Source organism: Apteryx mantelli, chromosome 2 (genome assembly GCF_036417845.1).
Source record: "Apteryx mantelli isolate bAptMan1 chromosome 2, bAptMan1.hap1, whole genome shotgun sequence".
NCBI classification, from domain to species: Eukaryota; Metazoa; Chordata; class Aves; order Apterygiformes; family Apterygidae; genus Apteryx; species Apteryx mantelli.
This window is the reverse complement of record NC_089979.1, coordinates 14,492,752-14,518,144: the sequence shown is the minus strand read 5'-3', so window position 1 is coordinate 14,518,144 and position 25,393 is coordinate 14,492,752. Positions and strand designations below refer to the sequence as shown.

General features: G+C 41.7%; 1 protein-coding gene across 3 annotated transcripts in view; it reads left to right on the top strand.

The window, feature by feature from the left end:
- DEPTOR (DEP domain containing MTOR interacting protein) overlaps positions 1–25,393 on the top strand; it is an 80,408-nt gene that overhangs the window by 11,578 nt on the left and 43,437 nt on the right. For all 3 annotated transcript variants that reach the window (XM_067290215.1, XM_067290216.1, XM_067290217.1), the window contains 2 exons: positions 17,407–17,585; positions 22,539–22,662. In XM_067290215.1, the coding sequence (XP_067146316.1) occupies positions 17,407–17,585; positions 22,539–22,662 (303 nt within the window). The remainder of the gene's footprint in view (positions 1–17,406; positions 17,586–22,538; positions 22,663–25,393) is intronic.

Sequence of the window (25,393 nt, the reverse complement as noted above, 5' to 3'; positions counted from 1 at the left end):
CCAGCAGGTTTGTTTCCCTGAACATGAGAGATTTTTAAGTTTCGAACAGATATGCAAGCAACTAGGCAGACAGCTTCTGGTTATGCAGGGGGCACGATACACTGATTCTGGACACACAATGTACCCTTTGGCCTGTCTCATCAGTGGGCAGCCAAAAGGCACGTGCTGCTGGTCTTTAGTAGTACAAAGAATAAAGAACCCATTTATATTGAGAAACCCCAAGATCACATCCCAGAGTGTAGGAAGGCACTATATGGAGGATGAAAAGATGGCCTCGCTCCCAAATTATTTATAGTCTAATTGTAAAACAAAGCGATAGCAAATGGATACAGGCAGACACGGAGGTAACATGACTGTTTTGAAAGAGTGTTGGTCACTGAGACAGAAGTGCAGCTTCAGCACAACATCTGCTTAATTGTCAAGTTTTTCTGGTAGAGATCGTAACAGTGCTGCGCAGGATTTGGGTGACTACGTCCTGATAACTCTGTGGGTGTTTGCATGACCGTGTCTCTTGTCTGCTAAGGCAGCAAGCACAAAGCTGCTTGCTTGAAGATTTGAAACCGAATGGCCCAGCTGGACCTAAATGGCCAGTCACAGGAAAAGCCAACACTTCTTGAGAAAGGACGATAGCAAACGTGGGAGATGGTTATTGGGAAGCTTGAAAGTGAAGATAAGCACAGTAATACTGTGTTTAATGTGACGGAAGAGGGGGAGGCAGTGGAAGGAATCAGGGAGAAGGGCAATGTGATTGAGATCAAGAGCCAAGAAAATTGTCTTTCCAGGAGTGTTCTACATAGATAAGAGACAGACATGGCTTTGCTTCTCAAGGCCAGAGCATGGAAGAAGCTTTGAGGTATAAGATACAGGGGAAGGAGGACTTGGAACAGAATTTGAACTTTCTGGGGGAGAAGTACAGCTGTCTTGAGAGGTGCGTTGCAGGAGGAGTTTGCATAGACCAAAGTTCTTCTGTTGATAAGCAGCATTAACGCTATCGTATTTGTCCTTCATGGATGTTATACAATCTACCTGGTTTGGGCAAATTCTCCCATCTCCTAGTAATACATCTGCAGTTAAGGCCTTTGACCTTTAATTGTGTTTTTTTTTATGTGGGTTTATTTCATTGCTCTTCGTATTAAGCACTGGGATATTGCCATAATGTTTCCATTATTGTTCAGCTGAACTGTTGTACAATCTGCCCTCTCTGTGTTCACACCACTTTCTTGCATATTGGACCAAATGAGTTTATTGGCAGGAGTTAAAAAGAAGTGTTCATATATTTTATCCATTGCTCTTCACATTGTTCCTTATGTCTTCAAAGCACTGGGGCTGTGTAAAGCAGGCCTGTGGGTGCCTTTGTGTTTTTACAACCCATTCTCAGCTCTGATGTAACAGGCAAACTGAACTCAAGGCATAATTATCGTATGGTTCATAAAAACAATGATTTTTAATTTAATTCAGATGAATGCTGCAGAATATTCACAAGAAGCTGAAGTTGTGAGTGCTTGTCTGGGGAATCAAGAGTCCGGCGCTTAGACTCATACACTTTGGAAAGGGAATCTGACAGCACATAGCCAACACATCACTCAAAGTTAGGACTGCAAATAAAGGAAATGAGTCCTGAAAAGGTATTAGCTAAGCATTATTTATAGCACTGATTGTCAGTATATAGAATAATTTCCTTTCATTTCTTACAAAAAAGATCCTTCTCTTGATAATCATACATCCTTTTCTGCAGTAGAGTATAATAGTGTGGCTTAGAAATCAGGGTGATATAATAGAAAGCTGTTAATTGTTTCCTGATGCTCAGGATATAATTAACTTATACTTTCCTCTAGCTAAAATTAATTTATTTTTAGCAAGATGTAGAAAGAGCAACTCCCAGCTTAAACTGCTGCTTGGCCATGCAAATAGAGGGAGATTGTGATGTGAAGAAGCTAAAAGTAGCATAAACATGTACAAATCCCCAAAGAAATTGTACAAATATCATTTTGAGAATAATTTGGGGCTAGAAACTTAAAGAAATGTCATGGACAATTAAAGTATTTTCAAAATTAGCATCATTTGTATCATACAAACACAGACCTTTGGAGTCTTTTGGGAAATGGTAGAAATAGATGAGGTTAAATTAATAAGTAGATCTTTGTGACCTTTCTGACCAGAAAAATCTTTTACTTTCTTCCATAAGAGGAAGCACTGGGATCATACTGCTGCTTGTCTAATTAGACAAGGTGATGAAAATAGGTTCTGGAAAGTACACTGAACAAAAGAAAGAAAAAAAGGCTTATTAAATGTTTATTATCTAAACCTTGAATTGTGCAACATTATGCATTCATCTAAATAAACAGTAAAAGGGTGTCATGGCACAAGATCAAATTCAGCACTTGTGAGACTGCATCTGGAGTACTGTGCCCAGTTTTCTGCTCTCCAGGACAAGAAAGGCCCTGGCATACCAGAGCGAGTCCCACGGAGGGCCCCACGGATGGTGCTGGAGCTGGAGCATATGATGTACAAGCACATGCCCAGGGCTGGGTTTGTTCAGCCTAGAGAAGAGAAGGGTCAGGGGATCTTACTGCTGTCTACAGCTATTTAAGTGCGAGGATGTAGAGAAGGCCCGGCAAGACTGATCTTGAAGGTGCACAGGGATAGGACAAGAGGCAGTGGGCACAAATTGCAAGGGAATTTCTGGTTAGATATTAGGAAACAATTCCTCACAATGAGGATGGTCAAAAACTGGAACAGGGGCCCAGAGAAGTTGTGGGGTCTCTACCCTTGGAGATATTCAAATCTTGACTGGGCACTCTGAATAACCTGCTCTACCTGCATCTGCTTTGAATGGAGGTTGGACCAGATGACCTCTAGGCATCCCTTTCAACTCAAATTACTCTTAGGTCTCATGGAGACATGGCATGATGTCTTCTTCATTTAGTTGTGGTGGCTGATATTATCACTGGTTTGTCACTGGCTACTAACCAGAGATTATTATTCACCCAGTCCTACTGGGGGAGGACTTGTGCGAATACTTCCTAAAGCACTTTAGTGCAAACTCAGCTGGGCTGGTTTGTACAGCTGATGCAGCGGTTGACAGTACCACTCATTTCACATTGTCCAGCTTTTCAAGCAAATTTAAGAGCTAGAAATGCATCCATTTTCAAATGAAAGCCCAAGAACATTTGAAATCTTTCAATTTCAAAAACTGGATCTTTACAAAGAAAGTGAGGGGCAAGAGTCTGCTTCCCTTAACTACACTGTCTTAATCTGGGCCAGGATTTTACCTTAGATCATCGAGAATCATGAGATGCCAACATTGCAACTCATCCCAGCACCCAGAGAACCTGAAGTTCGATTTCTTAAGAACTTTGAGGACAGAAACCAAAGTGGATGTATTTTGGACATACTGGTTTTATACCAGTCCTTGAGGGATCAGAGTAGAGAAAAGACTGGGGGAAGCATATGGAGTAATACACACTGGAAGGCCAGCAGGTCACATTAGTGCCAGAAATCACGCTGGCTGGCTGTGTAATGCTGGTGTTATTCAGGAGGAACAGTTATCTTGGTGCAAACCACCTGCTTCTCCATTCTCACTGCCTGCACAGTGACAGGACAAATGGATCGAGTGCTCTCCAACCGTCACACATGGACTTTGCATGACGGACCCAGTTTGTGTGTTTGTTTGTGTGCATAAGTGCCTGTCTTAGTCCTGCAGCTCTGACTTTGCACATCAAAAGTGGATTTTCAGTCTCCCATTGAGGGAAAGGAGGTGTTAGAACTTTTAAAACTTTCTTCCCGTGGAGGGGCACGTCTCATCAGATAATGTTTTTGGAAGGTAAAGAGATATGTTCCCTTGCTTTTAAAAATGTGACAAAAGAAAAGTAAACAAGTAAGGCATATGCCCTATTATTAAGTTGCCTTTGTTAAATAATATTTCTCTCAACATGTGCAAAGCAATGAGATTTGTTGCTTTTCCTTTGTGCCATTGTGCTTTATCACAATGCTGCAAAGTCTAGATCCTTTAAAAATATCTCATGGTGGGGCAATATCTAATCATTTTAAGTTTTCAATAAAGTGGTGGTTTTCCAAGTGCTATACTTTGGACCTACCATAATGATTCAAATAGTGGTTTTTGAAAGATAATTGCTTGCATTCACTTGGGCCAAAGAGAGGCTAGAGCTGCTCCAAACTAATATATTAAGAATTTCCCATGATTTTTTGTGTTAAATCTGTAAATCAAAACCAGATGAAACAATGTATTTTACATAATTTCACATGAAGTATGTTTGTGCTTCATGTCAATTTCTTTTCTGATGAATATGGAACATCTGAGTTTATATGAGGCCAATAATAACAGTACTCTTGGGAAACACATTACTAGGGCAAAGAGAGGAAGAAGAAATGATTGCATAAACCATTTAGGAGAAGCACAAGAAACATGGAGAGAAAAATGTGCTTGAACATATAGTGGTTGGGGTAAGGTCCCAGGGGACTGGCACTGTGACACTTTGCTTACAGGCTGGAGTGTGCACATGGCATCTTTTCCTGTAAAAATTCAGTATTCCACCTCAGAAAATGCTAAACCTGTGGAAACAGTCACAGACACATGCTGGACACTTGATCAATGATTGTGTGTGTTCAGTGGCCACAAACCTTTTGATATGAAGGAAGCTAATATGAAGGAAGATACCTTCAGTGGTAACTTCAGCAGTTAGTATAGGCACAGCCTGCTTACACATGGGCTGAGACCTTATATAGCTCTCCATTCCGAAAGTCCATTGTAATTACATTCAAATTAAGGCACAAATAGCTAACGTTTGTCTTGTGCTTAGATAGCCAGGGCTAGGAATGGGGTGAACAATGGCATGCTCTTCAGCATGCCTCCACGTGTCTAGCTAGCCACGGCGTGAAATGCAGTAGTCCAGCTGCGCAGCTGTGGTCGTTCACACCGTCTGAAGAGCAGCCATACGCCGGCTGCCTGCAGAGCCTACCTTGCTTCATGACAGGTGATGGCAAGACCCTTCCTGCTCTTGTCCTGTTGCCCGTCTAAAGCCTATCCCGAAATATCCATGCAACATGTGTTTCGGATTCAAGTTCAGGCCTGACCCAGAGACTGAAGCATGTTGTAAACATAACCGTATTGTTCTAATCTAATTCTACCAGCAAAGTAAAAACAAAGCTGATGCTGTTTCTTAGTGAATAAGGATCAGGGTACACGCTCTGACTTACTAAAGCAATGGTAAGTCATGGTTTGAATTTACTGCAGGAGCACATAAATACCTATTCACTGAGCTTTCTGCATGCACTGAGAGATAATTTTGCCAAGAACGAGAAATGGCAAACACATGGCCAACAATGGGCGCAGGCTGTGCAGAAGAGCGGGCAGAACGTCTCTGGGCTCCATTTTTTCGTTATTATTTTAAAGGAAAATTCCCATTTAATGTAAAGAGCAGAGGAAAAATGCTTCTGTAATGTTTATCTTTTCAAAGCTCATCTACTTGTGAATGCCTAACAAGGCCTAATCAAACGAGACAAGATCCTTGATAGCGTACTGACAGAAGGCCTGTTCGTGAAAAGTGGTTATGCAGCAGCTGTGTATCTGTTCATATCATGTATCAGGCATTGGAAAATGCTGAGCTCTACCAAAGAAGCCATCCCCAGGCTAGATTTTTGCAAATGTAAAAACCTTTAAATAGATTTAATCCTTAATTAGAGTCTTTATTAAAACGTTTTCCTCAGTGATGAAGTTATTCATTAACCTGTAAGAATTTAAGTACGTAAGTAACTTCATGCCATTGAGTAATCCCCTTAAATTCATATACACGTACTTATTCACATCTTATGTGTTTGTATGGCTTATATAAAGACAGAGATTTAAAGCAGATAGGATGGTTCTTTGTCTTTAAAGCATTTGTGGCAGAGAGCAATCATTTCTGGGTTTAAAAGATGAATACAGTAATGTTATGGTGCGGAACTGTTGAGTAAAATCACTGTTCCCATTTAGCATAGATGCATTTGGAAATCATTTAATGTAGTCTGGAGCAATCAATAACTTTCCAAGATATTTTTCATTTTCTCTGTAGATGGTGATCCATTTCTTCTTTTTCATCTGGCACTTGGAATGAAACCTTATTGGATGTTGCAGGTTCCTCTTTAAGAAAAACATATATAATTTAACAGAATATTAATTGGAATTATACTGATTTGTAACCTCCAGCTGGCTGTGAAGGTCATACTGGCTTATATCATACCGTCAAAGCAACATTTTTCTTAAGCAAACATGACAACTTCAGGGAACTGAAAAGGGCTGTAGTCTGTGTAGGCTTCTATCCCATTTTGATTTATGTTCTTTAATAATTACATACTTTATATTATTTGAATAAATAAAATGTAAAAAATCATATGTCATTCTATAAAATGAGATCTTAGATGAGGGACTGGAAGGTTCCTATCAACCAGCGACTTGGGCCTCGCCTGGATGAGCGGAGGCAGGAAACCCAGCTGAGGTGCAGACGTACAGGAACTTCACCCAAAGGTGAAATGCAGCATTGGGTCATGGAGCTTGCAGAGGGATCCTCTGCCCTTGCAGTTCCTCCTGGCGTCTATGCTGTGATTTAGCAAGGATGCAGACCTGCACCTTGGCCTCTGCATTTGCTGCTAGCCAGCTGATGGGGTTTTCAGAGCAGAACCCCAGCTATTTGTCGACGCTCTTGTGTATCACAGAGGACATAGGATTTTACGCAGGGACTGAGGGAGAATATACCACTGGTGTTCTCGTATTGACTGGTAGATAACAACAGGCCAGTGAAACATCTTTACCTCCAGTCAGGCACGTTATTGTAAGGAATAGTGTGAACTTGCACAGTAAAAATGAAAAGCCAGTGATACTCTGTTGCAGAAGGAAGGAAGCAGTCTCACAAATAGGGACCTCCCTTGTCATGCTTACAGCTTCTGTGCTTTGGCAGACATGTGAAGAAGGGCACGTGTCAGACTTACATGGAAGAAATGCACTCTAGAGCAAAACTCTCAGATGTGACCTGTTTATATCTTAAAACCAACAAAATACATTTTTGTGATTTATATATGATTATATACCCCATAATAAGTATTCCATGTATATGGGTTACCTTAGTCCATTGATTAATGCTGCATTCGCATCATTTCAACATTAGCAATGGAATTAAGATTATATAGTACGTTATCAGCATTTGACTTTGTAGTTACCTTACAATGTTTGGTGTCAATGGAGCCTGACTCCACTCTGTCTTACAGAGATATTTTTCTGATACTAAAACACTCTTAGAACCTCCTCCACACTTGCTTCAAATTACACACTTAGAAATTAATGCACTACAAGGTTAATTGCATTTATTAGTCCATTAACAGAAACCATGTGCCCTTTCTAATGTGAGAGAACCCCCTGTGATGCATATACCTTTGTCTCTTGTGGAAACTAATAGAACTTTTAGTGACTCCTTTCAAGATCTTAGATGGCTTCTGTTTGTATATCTGCCTAACCACTTTCACTAAAAGCCTTAATATAAACAGCAAATGACTTAATATAGGCAACACTGCTGAGCTTTTTTTTTTTTTTCAGTTGACATGAAACAGGATTTTAGAAAGACTATGAGTCCTGATATAGTGCTTTTAAAGGCCAGACTGATATCTTTGCTCCCTGTAGTTCTCCCAAGGTTGTTCACAGAAATCAGTGTAACTCATGTAATAATAAAACACGGGACTGGAAGGAGTCTCCTGCAGAAGCTGTATCATATAGCTCCTTTAATGCATTTACTACACTTATCTAAAGGCTAGGTAAGTTCTTGCCTCAACTAATAATTTCAAACTTCTGCTCCAGAACTTTGTCTGATTTTTAGCTTAGGATTCCTCAAGCTGCCATCACTTAAATAGCTTTTCTTGCACTCTGCTGTTTACTCACCTGGAAATTTATAGACAACAATTATGTTCCTCTTGCTTTCTGTTTCGGTCAGGCTAGAATAGCCAGTATCCTTTCCTCTCTGCTCGGGAGACTGGCTCATCATTTCTCATACTGGTGTAGTGCTTCTTCATTGTGTCTCTTTGAGTTTGTCCTTATCCTTCTTGAATGAGGATGGCATGAATGTCATGACATGAGGTCCTGCCAGTGTCATAGACAATGGCAAGAACCGTTCCCTATCATTATTGGAAACATCTCAATTAGTACAACCTAAGATTGCCTTTCGGTTTTGTGTGGTCTCCAGACATCAATGGCTTATTATCAGTGAAAGTTCGGCTGCTGCATATTCAGCTGTTTCTTGCTCTCTGTTGCTTTCATCCTCTAAGCTCACAGGTTTTAGCAGAGCTTTTTGTTGTTAGCGCATGATCTTGCATTTTATAGTCTTACCTTTTCTTCCATTTCTGTTTTTTCAAACACACAAAGGTCATCCAGTTACAGTGTAGCCATTTCTAGGTAATCCAGTCCAAGGGATAATCACTTCAAGTGTTTAAAACTTTGTATCAGTTCCAATTTGATTTTGTAGTTCAGTGTTCAGCCACTGGATTTCAGCAGACCTCTGCAAGATGGTGGAAGGAACTCCCTTGAATCATGTCTTCTGTCAGTGCAACAACCTGTAGATTGCAATGTTGGCAGCCATAGAGGTGAAAAGCATGAATCAATAGAAATATAATAAGATTATTTTTTATTCAAAAGATTCAACAGAGTGTGTCATTTCTAGTCAGTATTTTTTGACTTACTGCTTTAGCAGCTTCTTCAGAATGAAAATAAAGCACAGTCATTACAGTTATATTGAACATGAAGAAAGGAATCTGTTTATTTAGATTGTGAAGAGGTAAACTAAGTGTGATGGTTTTAGTACAACATACTATATATTGTAATAATATTGCATCGACACTCATTTTAGCACGAGTCTACATATTTTTCAGAAGTGAGCAAGAAGTCTTGAATTACAGTTTCAATGCAAACTTTTGGTTACTATCAGTAGTAAATAACACTAAGTATTTTATTACTCATTTTATTACCTGTCAAGTACTGACTACTTATGCTTAGTGACATTTATCTTTACATAACACAGTAATTGGATCACAAGTTGATATTTACAGTTTTGTGCAGAGATGGAAAAAAAGTGCTAAAAACAATGTAGATACTGCAGCAGTGTGACGTATTTATTAATGATGAAGGCAGAACATCTTTGGATTGCTTTCAGCAGGGTTGCCCAGGTGCGTTCAAAGGAGTGCAAGCAGTTGCTGCCGTGCTGAGGAGTGTAAAGTGTGGGCAACCAGGAGGTCTGGCAGCTTTCGCTGCCACCAAGGAGAGCCGGCAGGTCTGTGGCACTCACGTTGGGAGCAGCCGTGCCTGGAAGAGCTGCAAGATCTGGCCTTACCCAAAGCAACAAAACGTCTTGCCAAAACTGTATTTGTCACTTATTTATAAGGCGAGAGAAATATCACAACTGCACTTGCGATAAGGCAAGAGACAAATTTCAGGTCTCCCATGGATCTCAGGCAGATGACGGTAGTTTTTCCTGGAGATGCCACTGCAAACCTTTTTGGCACAGTTGTGCTTTGCGGGTGTGATGGATGTGCTTCTCCCACCATGCGATGACAGATGGGCAGATGGGGAAGACCTCCCCGTTTCTGAGGGAGCCTGAAACCTGCTGTGAGCGGTTCAAGAGTGGAGCCAGGTCACACTGAGCTTTCCCCTGAGCCTGGGGTGGCAAGGGTATGATGGACCTCAGCCCGTTGCGCTGTGTGCTCCCCAACCCTTTGGGACATGGGGTGCCTCCACTGAGACAGACCTGCGGCTGGGCAGCCCCTTCCTCCTTTCTTGTGCTGTCGAGCTTTCTGGATGGCAGCAATAATAGTAACAGCTGTGACAGTAGAGCTTGGGCTGTTTGACCTGTATTTACCCAATTTGGCATTTCAAAGGAACGTTCACCTCTCCCTTCCACGTTACAGGTCTATGTTCCCTTACACAAATCATGCTGCTTTTTCACAGGCCTCCCATGACTCTTGCACTGCCCCTTCCTCAGTTTCCTATGTATAAAATGTTTCCTTTATTGAGAGTGATTTTTTGGCATAAGTCCATGAGAGCTGATGGTTTTTTTGGCTACTATGTTAGTCCAGCCAAGTGATGTCTATGACAACATTTGTCCTATGTTTTCTGATCCACACTTTGAAATTACAGTGGTTTCCCTCTCGGTTATGATTTATGATGATAATGTTCTTCCTTCCACAGAAAACATTAGTCCCCACAGTATTCTGAAATACAGGAAATGCCATTTAAACGTAAGAAACAACTTTTTTACTCTACAGATGACCAAACACTGGAACAGGTTGCCCAGAGAGGTTGTGGAGGCTCCATCCTTGGAGATACTCAAAACCTGACTGGATATGGTCCTGAGCAACCTGCTGTAGGTGACCTTGTTTGAGCAGTGGGGTTTGACTAGATGATCTCCAGAGGTGCCTGCCAACCTCCACTACTCCGTGATTCTATGATTCATTGATCTAGTAAGCAGAAGAATGTCTTTGCAATGGAGACGCAGAAAAATAATATGAATTTATCCTAGCTGATGGACGTAAGCAAAGATAGCTTGTTCTTCAGTGAAAAGTAAACCAGGCCTTTTTAGGATGCACATAGTAGTATAACATAGACCTTGACCTGAATGCATTCGTTGCATGCGTGCATCCCAGCTTGTCCATGTGTGAGTGAAAAACACAATTATATTTGACTTGCTTATAGGGGGAGGAAACTGTGAGTTGTCTAGTTCTGATTGCTTCAGCAGAGAAACCAAACAGCTAGAATTAAACAGGCAGACTTCCACTTTCCTTATGACTAGGGGCAGGTGAAGTAATAACTTGCCTTCATTTTATGTTTTCTGCTTTGTAAAACCCAGTTCTACAGTTTTTATGCTTTCCAGTGAGACCTAAGTGCTGAAAGTTAAAGTGTGCAGGCAGTTAGAAGTCTTCATTCATGTTTATACACGTTTTGATTAAAAGTAAAATGAAAGTGAAATGACTTGGCAGGCAGAGAGATTATCAGCTTTCACAGCTTTTCACAGCTAGGTGGACATGAGGAGAAAATGTAGTTAGAACTGCAGTCCTGCAAGATATTGAGCATTCCTGCTTCTCTGAAAAGAGAGGTGAACAAATATTACTTTGATTTGGTGATACTGTTATGCTACCACTGCTCAGGAGTATATCACAGCAGAAAGAGGAAAGTGGAGGGGAGTCAGCAGAAGTCCAGTGTACACATTACCCTCCCCTATGGGGTCAAACCCTAGCAAAATGCCTACCTAAAACATTCCCAAACTTGATATAAAAGTCATCTAAAGACCCTGTTTATGTTTATTGCTTTAACAGATTAACATTATTATGATGTGGTGTTTTAAATGAAGACCAGATACAGGCTCCGACTGCACATCTTTAGGTTTAAAAATCCAAACCTCAGTGTTGTAAGTGGTCTCTGGTTTCATGACAGGTAGGTACAAACACACCTGTCTAATTCCTTGAGCAGCCTGGAGGGATCCCAATGGAAGCTGCAGGTCTGGATCTCGGACTGAATTTGTCTCTAATTCCCCATGGCAGGCTCTGGGCCGTGCAGGTATCTGCTCCCCAGAGCTTGCTTTTACCCCACCAACGTGGGTAAGGCATTAGGAGTGTTCAGGGATGTCCTTGTGCGTGCTCAGTTGCACGATCATTGACCTTATTACCTTCTGAACTTGTAGATAAGATAGAGATAAGAACTTAATGAAAGAGGCAGTCCCAATGCTTTATTTGAAGGCTCAGCAGCCTTGGTGCATTGTAGCTTCTCTGGAAGCTTTGTGCTCACAGCTCTCTGCCTCCTTTGTGTGCCGGGATGCTGGTTATGTGCGATCTCTCTCTAGCTGGCTCCTTCTCCTGGCATCTTCCCCTCGCTTGACTATGTGGCTGCAGGCAAAACCCAGAGGCCCACGCGAGGAGTAAACCCAGGAACAGGACACGTTGAAGACACCCTCTGTAACCCTCTTTCAGTTGGTAGAATGTCTTCTCGGCTACATATACTAACACAGAGATATCTTCATCCTTTTTTGCAGTATGACCCCATGTTTTACAGAGTATTTTAGCTCCTGTGAATAACAAGTAACAGAACTAAATGACGGCAGCGCTGAAGCATAAATAGAAAGAGGAACAGGCAACCACTAACCGCTGACACTTCAGCCGAGGATTGGCAAGCCTCTCTGGAAATGCTTGTCCCAGCAGTGCACATTGCATTTGCATGTACCTTCGTGGTTGCCTCTGTGTACAAAGTTTATATCATCACAGACCTATTTTTTTGCTGACAGTGCAAAGGCAGAAGTTTAATTTAAAGGAATTTATTATACTTAGTTACCTCATGTAGTTCTGTATTCTCCTGTATGTTTATATATACCCAAACACCAACATATGTTCCCTTATTTTGTATGGTATTATGTCTGCAGCTGAGCTGTGAATTTTAAATTTCAGTGGCAATTATGCTTCTAAGTCGCTAAGACACTTAAAAATGCCAACTTTAGTAAGCACCTACTGTGCTGTAGACAGATCATATGCTGCCATTTATATACTCCTTTCTACCAGCCAAACTTTGTGACCTCTAGGAAGGCACAAACCTTTTCTCCCTTCTGGTTTTTGGAAAGGAGTAATTCTACCTATCAGTGGAACACCTTTGTTGTCATTTGAGAATAGGTGTGGAAAAATTGTGCTCCTTAGCCACCATAAATTGTTCTTATCTTCCCAATAGTTCCTGCTATTTGGGCAATATATATATTTTTTATCCATACATCGCTGTGACAAAGGAGATTGTGACTTGTTTTTCTTGAATATAAATAAATCCTTTTCTGACAGAAGTTCCAAATATGTGAAATGTTGTGATGAATTTGAAGATGGCAGAAACCATCTGCAATGTTTTTTGCCTTGGCTTTTCACTCTTAACTGTTAAGGGATTGTGTGTGGCTTTCTTCAGAGTTTACCTTAAGGTCATAAAATCGTAGAAGTTAAATGATGTGTAACATGTGCTGCCGTGCCCCAGGTGCATCTTCAGTTTTTTTTTCCCAGGCCCTCTGTTCAGATCTTGATCCTGCAGATATGCAGGAACCTGAGCATGGCAGGGTCATCCCATCTGTAAGTGGGAATGTCGTGGAGACCATGTGAGGATTAAATATTCCCAAACTCCTCGCAGAGAAATGGCAGGATCAGTCACGGGCTGCTCCAGAAGGAAGCAGCGTGGGTGGCCGGAGCCACCTTAATCTCTCTCTTCACTGAAGTTTTCTTCTCCCATTTAAAAAAAAAAGCACTTCCCTAATGATATATTCTGTGTGTGGTGTGTGTATGTGTGTGTGTTTGTGTAAGATTGCTTCAGGAAGGGATCTGACTGTTTAAGAGAAGCGAATGAGTGCAGCGAAATATGTAAGTCTTCATACAATATGGTCTATCAAGTGTCAGAACCAAACTGTTCCCTCCACATTTTTTATGAGTTTTGCTAGGTTAAATTTAGGGACAGTAGAGGATGTAATAGGGAATGGCAGATGAATTATTCTGAAAATTACCAAGAAAATAAATCTTTTTTTTTGTCTTTTGATGCTTAGATGGACTGGACAGCGTTCTGCAAGATATGTGTTAGTGAAACACAAACTGCTAGACTTACTAGAAAGAAATAACCAGGTGAAATATTTGGACTGTGGTCCAGTTGATGACATCATTACTGTCTTCATCTGGCATATTGGCCTTTTATGGGTTTTAGAAGAAAATTTAGACTCCTGTGCAGTTGCTGCCTTTGCAAAATCCTTACCAGTTGATTCAAAGAAAGGTGCAAGAAACTTCCAGATGTATAACTTCCATAACAGAAAACATAAAGTAAGCTTCAGGTAGCTGAGAGAGCTCTTTCTTCCTGAGTTAGTGCCTAATTCTTGGTTTCTTAAGCAAAAATTTTGATTTTTCCTTTATCATAGCTTTTCTGACAGTTGGTACAGAAAATGCCTAACAGCTTCTCTACAAATAGCATTGTTCCTGATTAACTCTGAACACAATTTGCTGCGAGAGAGGAGCACATTGTTCTGGATTAGCCATGTCCATGCACTTTTATTTGGACTAAGAGTTCCTACATGTTGTTAATTAGGAACAACTCCTGTTTAGACAAGCCCCCAAGAAAACTGTTCTGGCATGCATGCATGCAAATATAGACTGCCTTTATTTGCTGTAAGCAGGAATGTGAGCCATGGATATCAATTTGTAAATATTAAAGGGTCACATATGCCTGTGCCAGGAAATTGCTCAAATGCTTTAGCTCTCACTTTGTTTTCTACAGGTAGGAGAGACTGTGGCCCCCAGTGCAAAATCTGTCCTGTAATCTTGAATAATGTGTGGAATTATATATGGGTGATAACATGCTGGTGTGCACAAGGCTGTTTTCTGGAGTTAAGCTTTTAAAGTTGTAGAAACAGGGACGACTTTAAAGGTTTGTTCAATCAAGATTTCCCCTCATTGCCCCTTCCTTTGCCTTCTCTCTTTGATCCCATCTCCCCTCAGACTGGTCAGATTTTGTTAGTGAACTCATTTTCCTAAGTAGATCTTGAGAAAAACTTCTTATAGCTGGAGAAATATGGTTGATGTCAAATTATGTCTTTTCCAGTCATAATACAGACTAGCTGACAAAATGTGATTAATGTTACTTAAAGGAAAGCCATCGAGGTCTTTGGTGAGAAGCCTGTTTCTGAATGCCAATGGATAAAGAATTTACCAGTTCACTTCGCTGTTACATTTTTCCCTTTTTATCCCCATTTGATTTGACTCCTGATAAATATGGCTGAACACGGACATATTTTTAGAATTCCTGCCCAAACTTTTGCTTTATATACACAAATATAAGCTCAGTGACTTTATCTGAGGTTTTTATATTTGTAGTTTACACTAGATATAATTTGAGTGTATTGGACTACTTTTCCTCCATACAGTTTGGTTTTTAGCAGGTTCAAAGAGGTGAAGGAGCCTTAGGTGACTTAGAGAGAACAGTGTACGCTAACTGAGCGAAAACCTGAATTCCCTTTCTCTTCTTCATTCCAAGTCAGTTAGCCCAGAAATGATTCAGTATGGATACCATTGCTATACGTGGCAGAACAAGTTCCCACTTCCATTTGGAAACTGTGGATAGATTTGATTTTCAGCCTGGTTTCTTGAGGCTTACATGATCATGCTCTGTTTGGCTTAATGATTTTGTAACATCTTAGCAAATTTGGATCCAATTTAGCAAGTGGGTGGAGATAATTAAGGTAATGAAATTTCTGCCGGTCTTAGAAATATAGGCAAAAAGGTATAGGAGCTAGTCCCTATAAATGCTTTGAGTGAGGAAAAAGGTTATAGTGGGAACCCATATCTTCTGACATGAGAGAGAACTAAGAAGATAACACTTGTAAGTCCACCGGCTGCAGAAAAACCTTCAGTCAGAATTTAAGGCATAAATCCTCAGTTCTGGTGCTCTTGGCTGCTTGCTTGGTTATGAAATACCAAACCAGTCTTGGCACACTTTAACACATGGATTGTACAAAGAATTTGGTGGAACAGGGTTCCCCTTTTGGTCAGATTTTGTGTCAGATTAACTCTATTCATTTACACTTTCACCAGTGTCTCAAAAGTGGGTTGAGGCTTTTGCATATGTATTATATGCTTTTTCCATATTTTTGCTCCTACGGAGTATTGTGCCACATGAGACTTGATGAACATTAATAGAACCTGAAATACATTTTAAATGTAAAACTCAGTGAAAAATACTCATAATTGCATGTTCTATAATTAAAACTGTGTAGGCCTTTCTTTCTAAGTATGGCAACAGCTGTTAGAACACATCTGGAAAATATATTTTAAGGAAAGACATTTTAGCTCTGAGAATTTCACAATGCATGGGATATTGACGAGTACTCCTTTCCAGAATACTAATCTGATTTATCTGTGTTTTTAATATAAAAGTATTCATTTTTCATGACGTTTGCAAATCTGGCTTTGAATTCATATCGCAGACTGGGCGTTCCAGTGTAGTTCAAGGCAAAGTGCTGCAAAACAGAAACATTGCTCTGTTACTATCTATAGATGTTGTTAGGCAGAAGCCTGCTTAAGCCTTGTCTAATGCCCAAATAATATTATCTTTACTTTTTTCGGCCAAATATTTTCCCTTTCTTTGATTCCAAAGAGAAATAATTATTTCATACTGAAATCACATTGAGAGGAAAGTTGGTGTCAGGGCTGGACCCCTACTCTGTGCTTCTTGAGACTCGTGTTAATACCCTCCTGCACCAACTCTCTTTTTAGAAAACAGAGATAGTTGCACCTCCCTCGAATTATTATAGCATTACTCAGAACTTCTCTGAAGTCGGTGAGAGTATTTACAAGGTCAGATCCTGGGCACTTGGAAATAATGGCAACATTTCCATTTGTGATATAGGAGCCCAGGAGTTGTGGCTTCCATGCTTTCTTCATAAGCATTGTATATACAAGACATTTAAAAAGAGAATTACTAAGATTGTTGATTAAAATGGAGAAGTAATAAACAAGAATGCAGAAAATGTTAAAAATCTCTATCCATTAGTTTATTGACAAACAGATTGTTACACATGATATTAGTTTGGAAAAAAAGTCTAAAAATAAAGATGAGGAAACCCAAAACTTTTACTAACTAGCAAGGTGATTCTCCAAACAGGATTTTGCACTCTGAGCCAAATGTCTCAAAAACAGCTACCTAACTTGCTTTCAAGATTATGGGTGAGACTTTGCAGATGGATCTGATTGATAATAAAATTTCTTCATGGCCAGTGAACAGGTAGCATTTGCACACAGTTCCCAGAGTGAGAAATGAGTTTCCCTTCATTTAGAGTAGGAGGCAACTTTTATACGCCAGATTGCATTGTGTTGAAACAGCTTTGCGACTGAATTTTAAATCATAAATGCTACGCTTGCTGTGCAGCTGGAGGCAAAATGCTGTTACCCAACCAATGAAGAAGGCACAGCTAAAAAAGTGAATGAGGTTCAAAAAAATCTGTGGTGGTGATATTGCAAAATAAAAGAGCAACATGGAATGTATTAGTGGTAATGTGGGAAAATTAATTCCAAATTATTGACAGTTTAATTAACATACAGGAAACAGTTTAATGTGCTTAGAATGTTGTGCTATTCTTCATTTTTTAGTCTTTTCCACTGGACAGAAAACCAGTTTTTCCATGTACTGGGTTTAAAATTATAACAAATTGCTCATATGGATTGTTTGGCAGTCAGACCCTACTACTGCACGTCTGAAAGAAACGTTTCCTCTTGCATTCAAAAGCTGCAAAGTCCTTCTTGTGAACCAGGCGTGGGGATGTTTGCCAAATTATCCTTTATTATTATCCTTTGCAAAGGATATTCATAAGGTGATTTGACCCACAGGCTCAGACTGCATGAAGAAAAGGTCATTAAAGATCGAAGGCACCACCTCAAGACGTATCCCAACTGTTTTGTTGCCAAAGAGCTGATTGATTGGCTGATTGACCATAAAGAGGCCTCTGACCGAGAGATGGCAATTAAACTTGTGCAGAAATTATTGGATCACAGCATTATTCATCATGGTAAGTGCAATATCAGCTGCTACAACCATTCCAAGCTGAATTTTATTGACTCCAGTGAAACAGCCAGGGAGCTGCTGCTCGCCTTCCTTGGTCACACGTAGGACAGGTAGGATCCCTTCCCGGTGCCAACAGGAGCATCTCCTTTGCACTGTGCTGCTCCACAAGGTCCCCCATGTCCTGACGGACACTGAGAGGCAAAAGAGGCATAAAATGGAGCCTGGAGATCCCAAACTGTGTTCCCCGGATCTGTGCAGGGGGTGAAGCGGTGGGAGGCTGTGTTGCTGCGTCGTATCTGCAGGTAGCGGCCGCTGGCCCCGTCCCTCGCTGCAGCAGGGTCTCCCCTGCTGCAGTCGCCCCCCTTTTCCCCAGCACGCAGCCTGCTCCTCCCCTTCCAGCTGAAAAACCCATCTGCAAAATAAGCCAGCAAAAAAAGGTCATTTTTCTCACATGGATTAGTTCTCCGGCTCTGTCCCTCACGCCAGCTGCACAAACATTTGTGCTGGTACAGCTGCAAGAAAGTTAGTTGTCAAACTGTGCCCTGATTAATTTTCCTCTAAACTTGCTGTCTCTTGCGGCCCCGTTCCATTCAGCTTCTTGAATAACAGTTTGCACTTATGAAAAGGAGACTGCCAAATCAGTGATAGCATTTAGTTGCCTTTTGGTGCATGACAAGGCGTGAAAGCACACAAGCAAAGAAGATCCAAGCCCTTTATTTCAAGTGTGTGGTATTACCGATTATAAAAAGCCAAAATGTAACCTATGTTTCTTTTTTAATAGAAAATAGAGTAATTTTGCTAACTGACAGATATTGACTTTATACAGAGGTCATTGTATGTGCATCAGTACTGCTGCTATCAGCCATACATTAACAACGCCTTAATTAAAGGAAGCAAATGCACATACTGAATGAGTGCCACTTCTACAGCTTCTGCTTGGCTATTAAATTAAAATTCTGGGTTGTTATGGAAACTGGGAATCACAGTAGATAGTTAAAGAATAAAGTAATTACAGGGTATTCAAATCTGACTACTTAATCCTCTATTGAGAAAATGTCACTGAAGAGTTACATGGATTCCTGAGTGGCTTACTTTAATTGAGCAATAGATGTTTTATTGCTGAATGCCTGTTTAAAACTTTAACAACCTTCAATTGTTTTCCACCTCAGAATCCAATTGCACACTGTCACTTCCATACAAATTTTATATATATATATATATATATATATATATATATAGGTTCATATAGGTGTATATATATATAGGAACATAGGTTCAATCAGGTTGTGCAAGGTGCTCAGAGCATCCTTTCACCTCCGGTGACAAATGACAGTAGTAGCAGTTCCTGTTCCACACGAGTGCCTGTGGCGCAGAAGGTGAGCGCATGCATGTGGGCTGACACCCCTCTGCTAAGAGCGGTTTGGGTGGGATGTCATCCCCCTTAATTTATGTCCTTGCTGCGACTCTGTTTTGGCATTTACAGGAACCCTCCATCAGCTGCTCTTATAAACCCTTATTTAGCGTTTCTCAGTATACTCCTATTGTACCTTCTATTGGCTAGCTGGCATGGCAGAGCAATTGGGACAAATTATGGGGTAGAAGGCTTTGCTTTTAACTGTTTCACAGAATCACAGAATCACAGAATCGCTGAGGTTGGAAGGGACCTCTGGAGATCATCTAGTCCAACCCCCCTGCTCAAGCAGGGTCACCTAGAGCACATTGCACAGGATTGCGTCCAGGCAGGTTTTGAATATCTCCAGAGAAGGAGACTCCACAACCTCTCTGGGCAACCTGTTCCAGTGCTCTGTCACCCTCACAGTGAAGAAGTTTTTCCTCATGTTCAGATGGAAGTGTCTGTGTTTCAGTTTGTGCCCGTTGCCTCGCGTCCTGTCGCTGGGCACCACTGAAAAGAGTCTGGTCCCATCCTCACTACACCCTCCCTTCAGATACTTGTACACATTGATAAGATCTCCTCTCAGCCTTCTCTTCTCCAGGCTAAACAGGCCCAGCTCTCTCAGCCTTTCCTCATAAGAGAGATGCTCCAGTCCCCTCATCACCTTTGTAGCCCTACGCTGGACTTGCTCCAGTAGTGCCACATCCCTCTTGTACTGGGGAGCCCAGAACTGGACACAGTACTCCAGATGTGGCCTCACCAGGGCTGAGTAGAGGGGGAGCATCACCTCCCTCGACCTGCTGGCAACACTCTTCCTGATGCACCCCAGGATACCATTGGCCTTCTTGGCCACAAGGGCACATTGCTGCCTCATGCTTAACTTGGTGTCCACCAGCACTCCCAGGTCCTTCTCGGCAGAGCTGCTTTCCAGCAGGTCAACCCCCAACCTGTCCTGGTGCCGGGGGTTATTCCTCCCCAGGTGCAGGACCCTGCACTTGCCTTGGTTGAACTTCATGAGGTTCCTCTCCGCCCACCTCTCCAGCCTGTCCAGGTCTCTCTGATGGCAGCACAGCCTTCTGGTGTATCAGCCACTCCTCCCAGTTTGGTATCATCAGCAAACTTGCTGAGGGTGCACTCTGTCCCTTCATCCAGGTCCTTGATGAAGAAGTTGAACAAGACTGGACCCAGGACTGACCCCTGGGGGACACCGCTAGCTACAGGCCTCCAACTAGACTCTGCGCCGCTGATCACAACCCTCTGAGCTCTGCCATTCAGCCAGTTCTCAATCCACCTCACTGTCCACTCATCTAGCCCACACTTCCTGAGCTTCCCTATGAGGATGTTATGGGAGACAGTGTCAAAAGCCTTGCTGAAGTCAAGGTAGACAACATCCACTGCTCTCCCCTCATCTACCCAGCCAGTCATTCCATCATAGGAGGCTATCAGATTAGTTAAGCATGATTTCCCCTTGGTGAAGTCATGCTGACTACTCCTGATCACTTTCTTTTCTTCCACATGCTTGGAGATGGCCTCCAGGATGAGCTGCTCCATCGCCTTTCCAGGGATGGAGGTGAGGCTGACTGGCCTGTAGTTTCCTGGGTCCTCCTTCTTGCCCTTTTTGAAGACTGGGGTGACATTGGCTTTCTTCCAGTCCTCGGGCACCTCTCCTGTTCTCCATGACCTTTCAAAGATGATGGAGAGTAGCTTAGCAATAACATCGCCAGCTCCCTCAGCACTCGTGGGTGCATCCCATCAGGGCCCATGGATTTGTGGGTGTCAGGTTTGCTTAAATGATCTCTAACCCATTCCTCCTTGACCAAGGGAAGTCTTCCTTTCTCCAGACTTTCTCTCTTGCCTCCAGGGTCTGGGGTTCCTGAGGGCTGGCCTGAGCAGTAAAGCCTGAAGCAAAGAAGGCATTCAGTAACTCTGCCTTCTCTGCATCCTTCGTCACCAGGGCACCCACCCCATTCAGCAAAGGGCCCACATTTTCCCTAGTCTTCCTCTTGCTACTGATGTATTTGAAGAAGCCCTTCTTGCTGTCCTTGACATCTCTCGCCAGATTTAATTCCAAACGGGCCTTAGCCTTCCTCGTCACATCCCTGCATACTCTGACAACGTTCCTATATTCCTCCCAAGTGGCCTGTCCCCCTTTCCACTTTCTGTATACTTCCTTCTTCTGGTTGAGTCCTGCCAGGAGCTCCTTGCTCATCCATGCATGTCTCCTGCCCCCTTTGCTTGACTTCCTACTCATAGGGATGCTCCAAACTTGAGCTTGGAGGAAGTGATGCTTGAATATTAGCCAGCTCTCTTGGATACCCCCCCTTCCTTCTAGGGCCCTAACCCATGGGATTCCTCCAAGTAGGTCCCTGAAGAGGCCAAAGTTTGCTCTCCTAAATTCCAGGGTTGCAATCCTACTTAGTGCCCTGCTGCCTCCTCACAGGATCCTGAACTCCACCATCTCATGGTCACTGCAGCCAAGGCAGCCCCCAACCTTCACATCTTCCACCAGTCCTTCTTTGTTTGTTAGTACGAGGTCCAGCAGCACACCTCTCCTTGTTGGCTCCTCCACCACCTGTGTTAGGAAGTTGTCACCAATGCTCTGCAGGAACCTCTGGGACTGCTTGTGCCTAGCTGTGTTGTCTTTCCAGCAGATATCAGGGTGGTTGAAGCCCCGCATGAGAACCAGGGCCTGGGATCATGAGGCTACTTCCAGCTGTCTGTAGAAGGCCTCATCGACTTCCTCTTCCTGATCAGGTGGCCTGTAGTAAACACCCACAACAGTGTCACCCATGCTAGCCTGCCCTTTGATCCTTACCCATAAGCTCTCGACTCGCTCTTCATCCACCCCTAGGCACAGCTCAATACATTCCAGTTGCTCTCTCACATAAAGAGCAACTCCACCACCTCGCTTTCCTGGCCTGTCTTTCCTAAAAAGCACGCAGCCATCCATGACAGCACTCCAGTCATGCGAGCTATCCCACCATGTCTCTGGAATGGCAATGAGATCATGGCCCTGCGACTGCACACAGATCTCTAGTTCTTCCTGTTTGTTCCCCAAGCTGCGTGCATTGGTGTACAGGCATTTCAGGGAGGTGATCGAGCATGCAGGTTTCCCAGGAGGGATACAAGAGGATCCTCCATAGCCACATCCATTCTGCAGCAAGTCTCAGGTTTCCTACAGCATTGCTTAACTGATGCAAGTAACATTAAGAAGTTAGCCATTCCTTAAATTACTGAGAATCCTACTCGTCTTTAAACAAACAAGCTACCTGTTTTCATCAAAAGGCTTTCCAGGTATATAACAAATGGATGGTTTTTTTGCTGTTTATGTTTGTTGCAGTGCTCACTGAAATGGATGAATATGTTTCTCCTTCAAACAGAAATGTTGTTATCTATCTAAAAGTTATCATCTTCAATCTTTCATCCTTTGTTAGAACACAATACAGTTGTATGCTAAGAAATACGGGGGCTAGACCCCAAACGCGCTGTTTTGAAGTGATACCTGCTAAATGGATTCTCAGCTCTTTAACATCACTAAGATGCATTTTTAATTTTATATTTCAGTTTGTGATGAGCATAAAGAATTCAAGGATGCCAAACTCTTCTACCGCTTTAGAAAGGATGATGGGACGTTTCCGCTGGATAATGAGGCGAAGGTGTTCATGAGAGGACAGAGACTTTATGAAAAGTATGTTGCATTTCATATCCATAATGTGTTTTTAATAGTACCATAGGAGGCAAATGATAGTTGATAATCTTATTTTGAATAGTCAGAGACTTTCAAATCATGCAGTAATGGCTCTGTGTAATCACATAACTTATTTTGTAACCCTTTTTTCTCTTTCCTATTTTGCTTTTGTTGTTCTACAATGTTCTCTTGTAGCATTTTCTTCAAGTATGAAATAGCATTTTCTTCTGTTCTGTCTTGTAAATCCATCCTGTATGAGAACCCAATGTACATTTAAGCCCTTGCCCTCTACCAGTAAAAATAATTATTAATGGATGATTTTCCGTGAAAAATTGTAATCACAAGACCTGAAACTTTAGTATATCAAAATGTACTGAACAAGTGGCTACGTGTCTGTTGAGATGCCAATATCTATGGCTGCACCAGTAGATATGATTTTAAATAAGTGAAGCTAATCTTCACTGTTCCAGTCTGCAAAGTTTCTGCATCAGAAAGATTATGTTAAAAGTAGCTGCAAAAAAAAAAAAGAAAAAAAGCCAAGAACATCTAATTAAGATTTGAAACAGATGATTATGCTGAGATATTGAATATCCCACTGGATTATTTCTGTCAAAAATCTAGGCAGTTTAACTATACTCTCAAATCTATAATTAATGACATTTTTATTCAGGATGTAGGGATTGTAACTTGGTACTTTCAAGCAGAGTGAACACAGAATGAAGCAGAAGGTACACATGTTGGCATATACTACAAACTGATGCAAAAGGTGTGATGTGTTATTTACCAAAGAGCTTGAAGTTTCATTCTAGACTTAATGCAGCACACGCTTGTGCTCGGTTAGAGCAGAAAGTCTACAACAGCCATGAGAGACACAGTATCATCTGGCTGGATTAATTTTGTTTCTCTCTTAGAATAAAGCAAAAATTAATAATTGCACAGAGAAAGATGTTAAACGGAAGGCTAAAACCACACCATGACCGCCCCTTGAAAGACCTCCTATTGCTCAGGCATCCCGGGGTTTTCCAGATTCCCAGAGCAGTGCCAGTCCCTTCCGCTTTACCCGCACGAGAGGGCAGACATGGAAGAGCGGCAGAACTGGGGAAAACTGCCAAATCCACTGTTCAAAGCTGACTTTCCTGCCAGGTGACTGGGTGTGTAGCTGGAAGCGCCTCTGAAACGCTCGCCGGCTCTTCAGGTTGCTGCCTGCTTTCCCACAGAGTGCAGCCCTGGCCCCGAAGCATGGAGCTGCTTCCACTGCGGCCAGCAGAGTATGTGTAGTTGAGGTTAAATGTTTCAGGCCAGTGGGAGACCAAAATAAAAGCATGTGTGGTGAGGAATCCTTATGAAATGTTGGTGTATGAAGAGTGGCAGGACTGAAGGATGACCTCTGAAATACAGGACCTTTGGTGCATGATGAAGGTTCATCACTGAGATGCACTCTGAATGCTATTTTTTGCCTCTAGCGGAAATCCATAGCGATATGCTGCTTTCTAAGCTGAATGGCTTGTGATCCAAGTGATCTTTGTACTTCCTGATTCTACAGATTAAAAGAGTCTTTCCTGAGGAGGCAAAGAGTGGAAAAATGAGGCCCCAGTTGCTTTCTCTAAATGTTATGTCACATTACATCTCATTAACCTTAGAGGCTTCCTGCTGCGTTCTTAGTCAAGATGCCATTCTCTTGCACTCATCCAGTCTTCTGTAAAGCGAAAAACAGAAACGCCCTTTGTTGGTAGTGTAAGTTTGTAAGGTGCTTTCATGCTCTTGTGTGATGAGTAAAGTACCTACTTGTACAAAGACCAAGAGATCAGTGGAAAGACCTATGCAGACTGTGTGTATTTTAGTGAAACTCTGTTACAGGTATCAGGCCAATCCCATGTTTATAAGCTGATGATAGATACTTTTTTCAAGGTTGGAAGGATATGAAGGACAATTTGATGAGAGAGCAATTAAACTGAAATATAAAGCAATAATTGTAAATGCCACTCCTTTTGTTCATCCGGTTTATCTTACAGTATACTAGTAGAAAAATGTTTATAACAATATAGATCGTTCCCATCTGGGGAAAGAAGTTAATGCCAAAAGGAGCACCTTTATCTGGATATAACTGCATCCGCATGAGGCGAATGCTCCTGGCCAACATATCAAAAGGGTTCAGAAACTTTAAAACACAGCCCTGAATGCTAAATCCAGTATAGATTACAAAGGCATGGCATTTCGAAAGTAACCTATGATAGTCAAAGCTAGTAAAATTTCTCCATGGCTCATTGGAAATATTTTATATTCTTGAGAGATAAGAATGCATACCTGGGCTACTTGAGTTTCACTGTGCTTATTGTAGCAAATCCAGTCTGTAGAGCATTCTGATTTCATTATGCCTCTTGTCCATGCATGCTTATTAGCAACCCTTTCAAAATTTCATCGGCTACATTTTAAATTCAAAACCAAGTACCCAAAGTCAGCCTAGCACAGAAGAAGTTCTGTGGTGAAATGTATATGTGTAATGTATCTGCTGTATCTTGCTTATAATGTTGAGAAATAAAATATTAATTCAGCATAATTAAAATAGCAATTAAATGGCAACAGCTGAAGAAAAGAATATTAGGACACTGATTGCTGTCTATAGTATTCATGAAGAGATGTGAAGTCACTTACCAGTATATTCAACTTGTTTATCAAAAGACCTGTAGGTCTAATTTCAAGAGACATGGAACCATGCCAAAGGAAATTTATC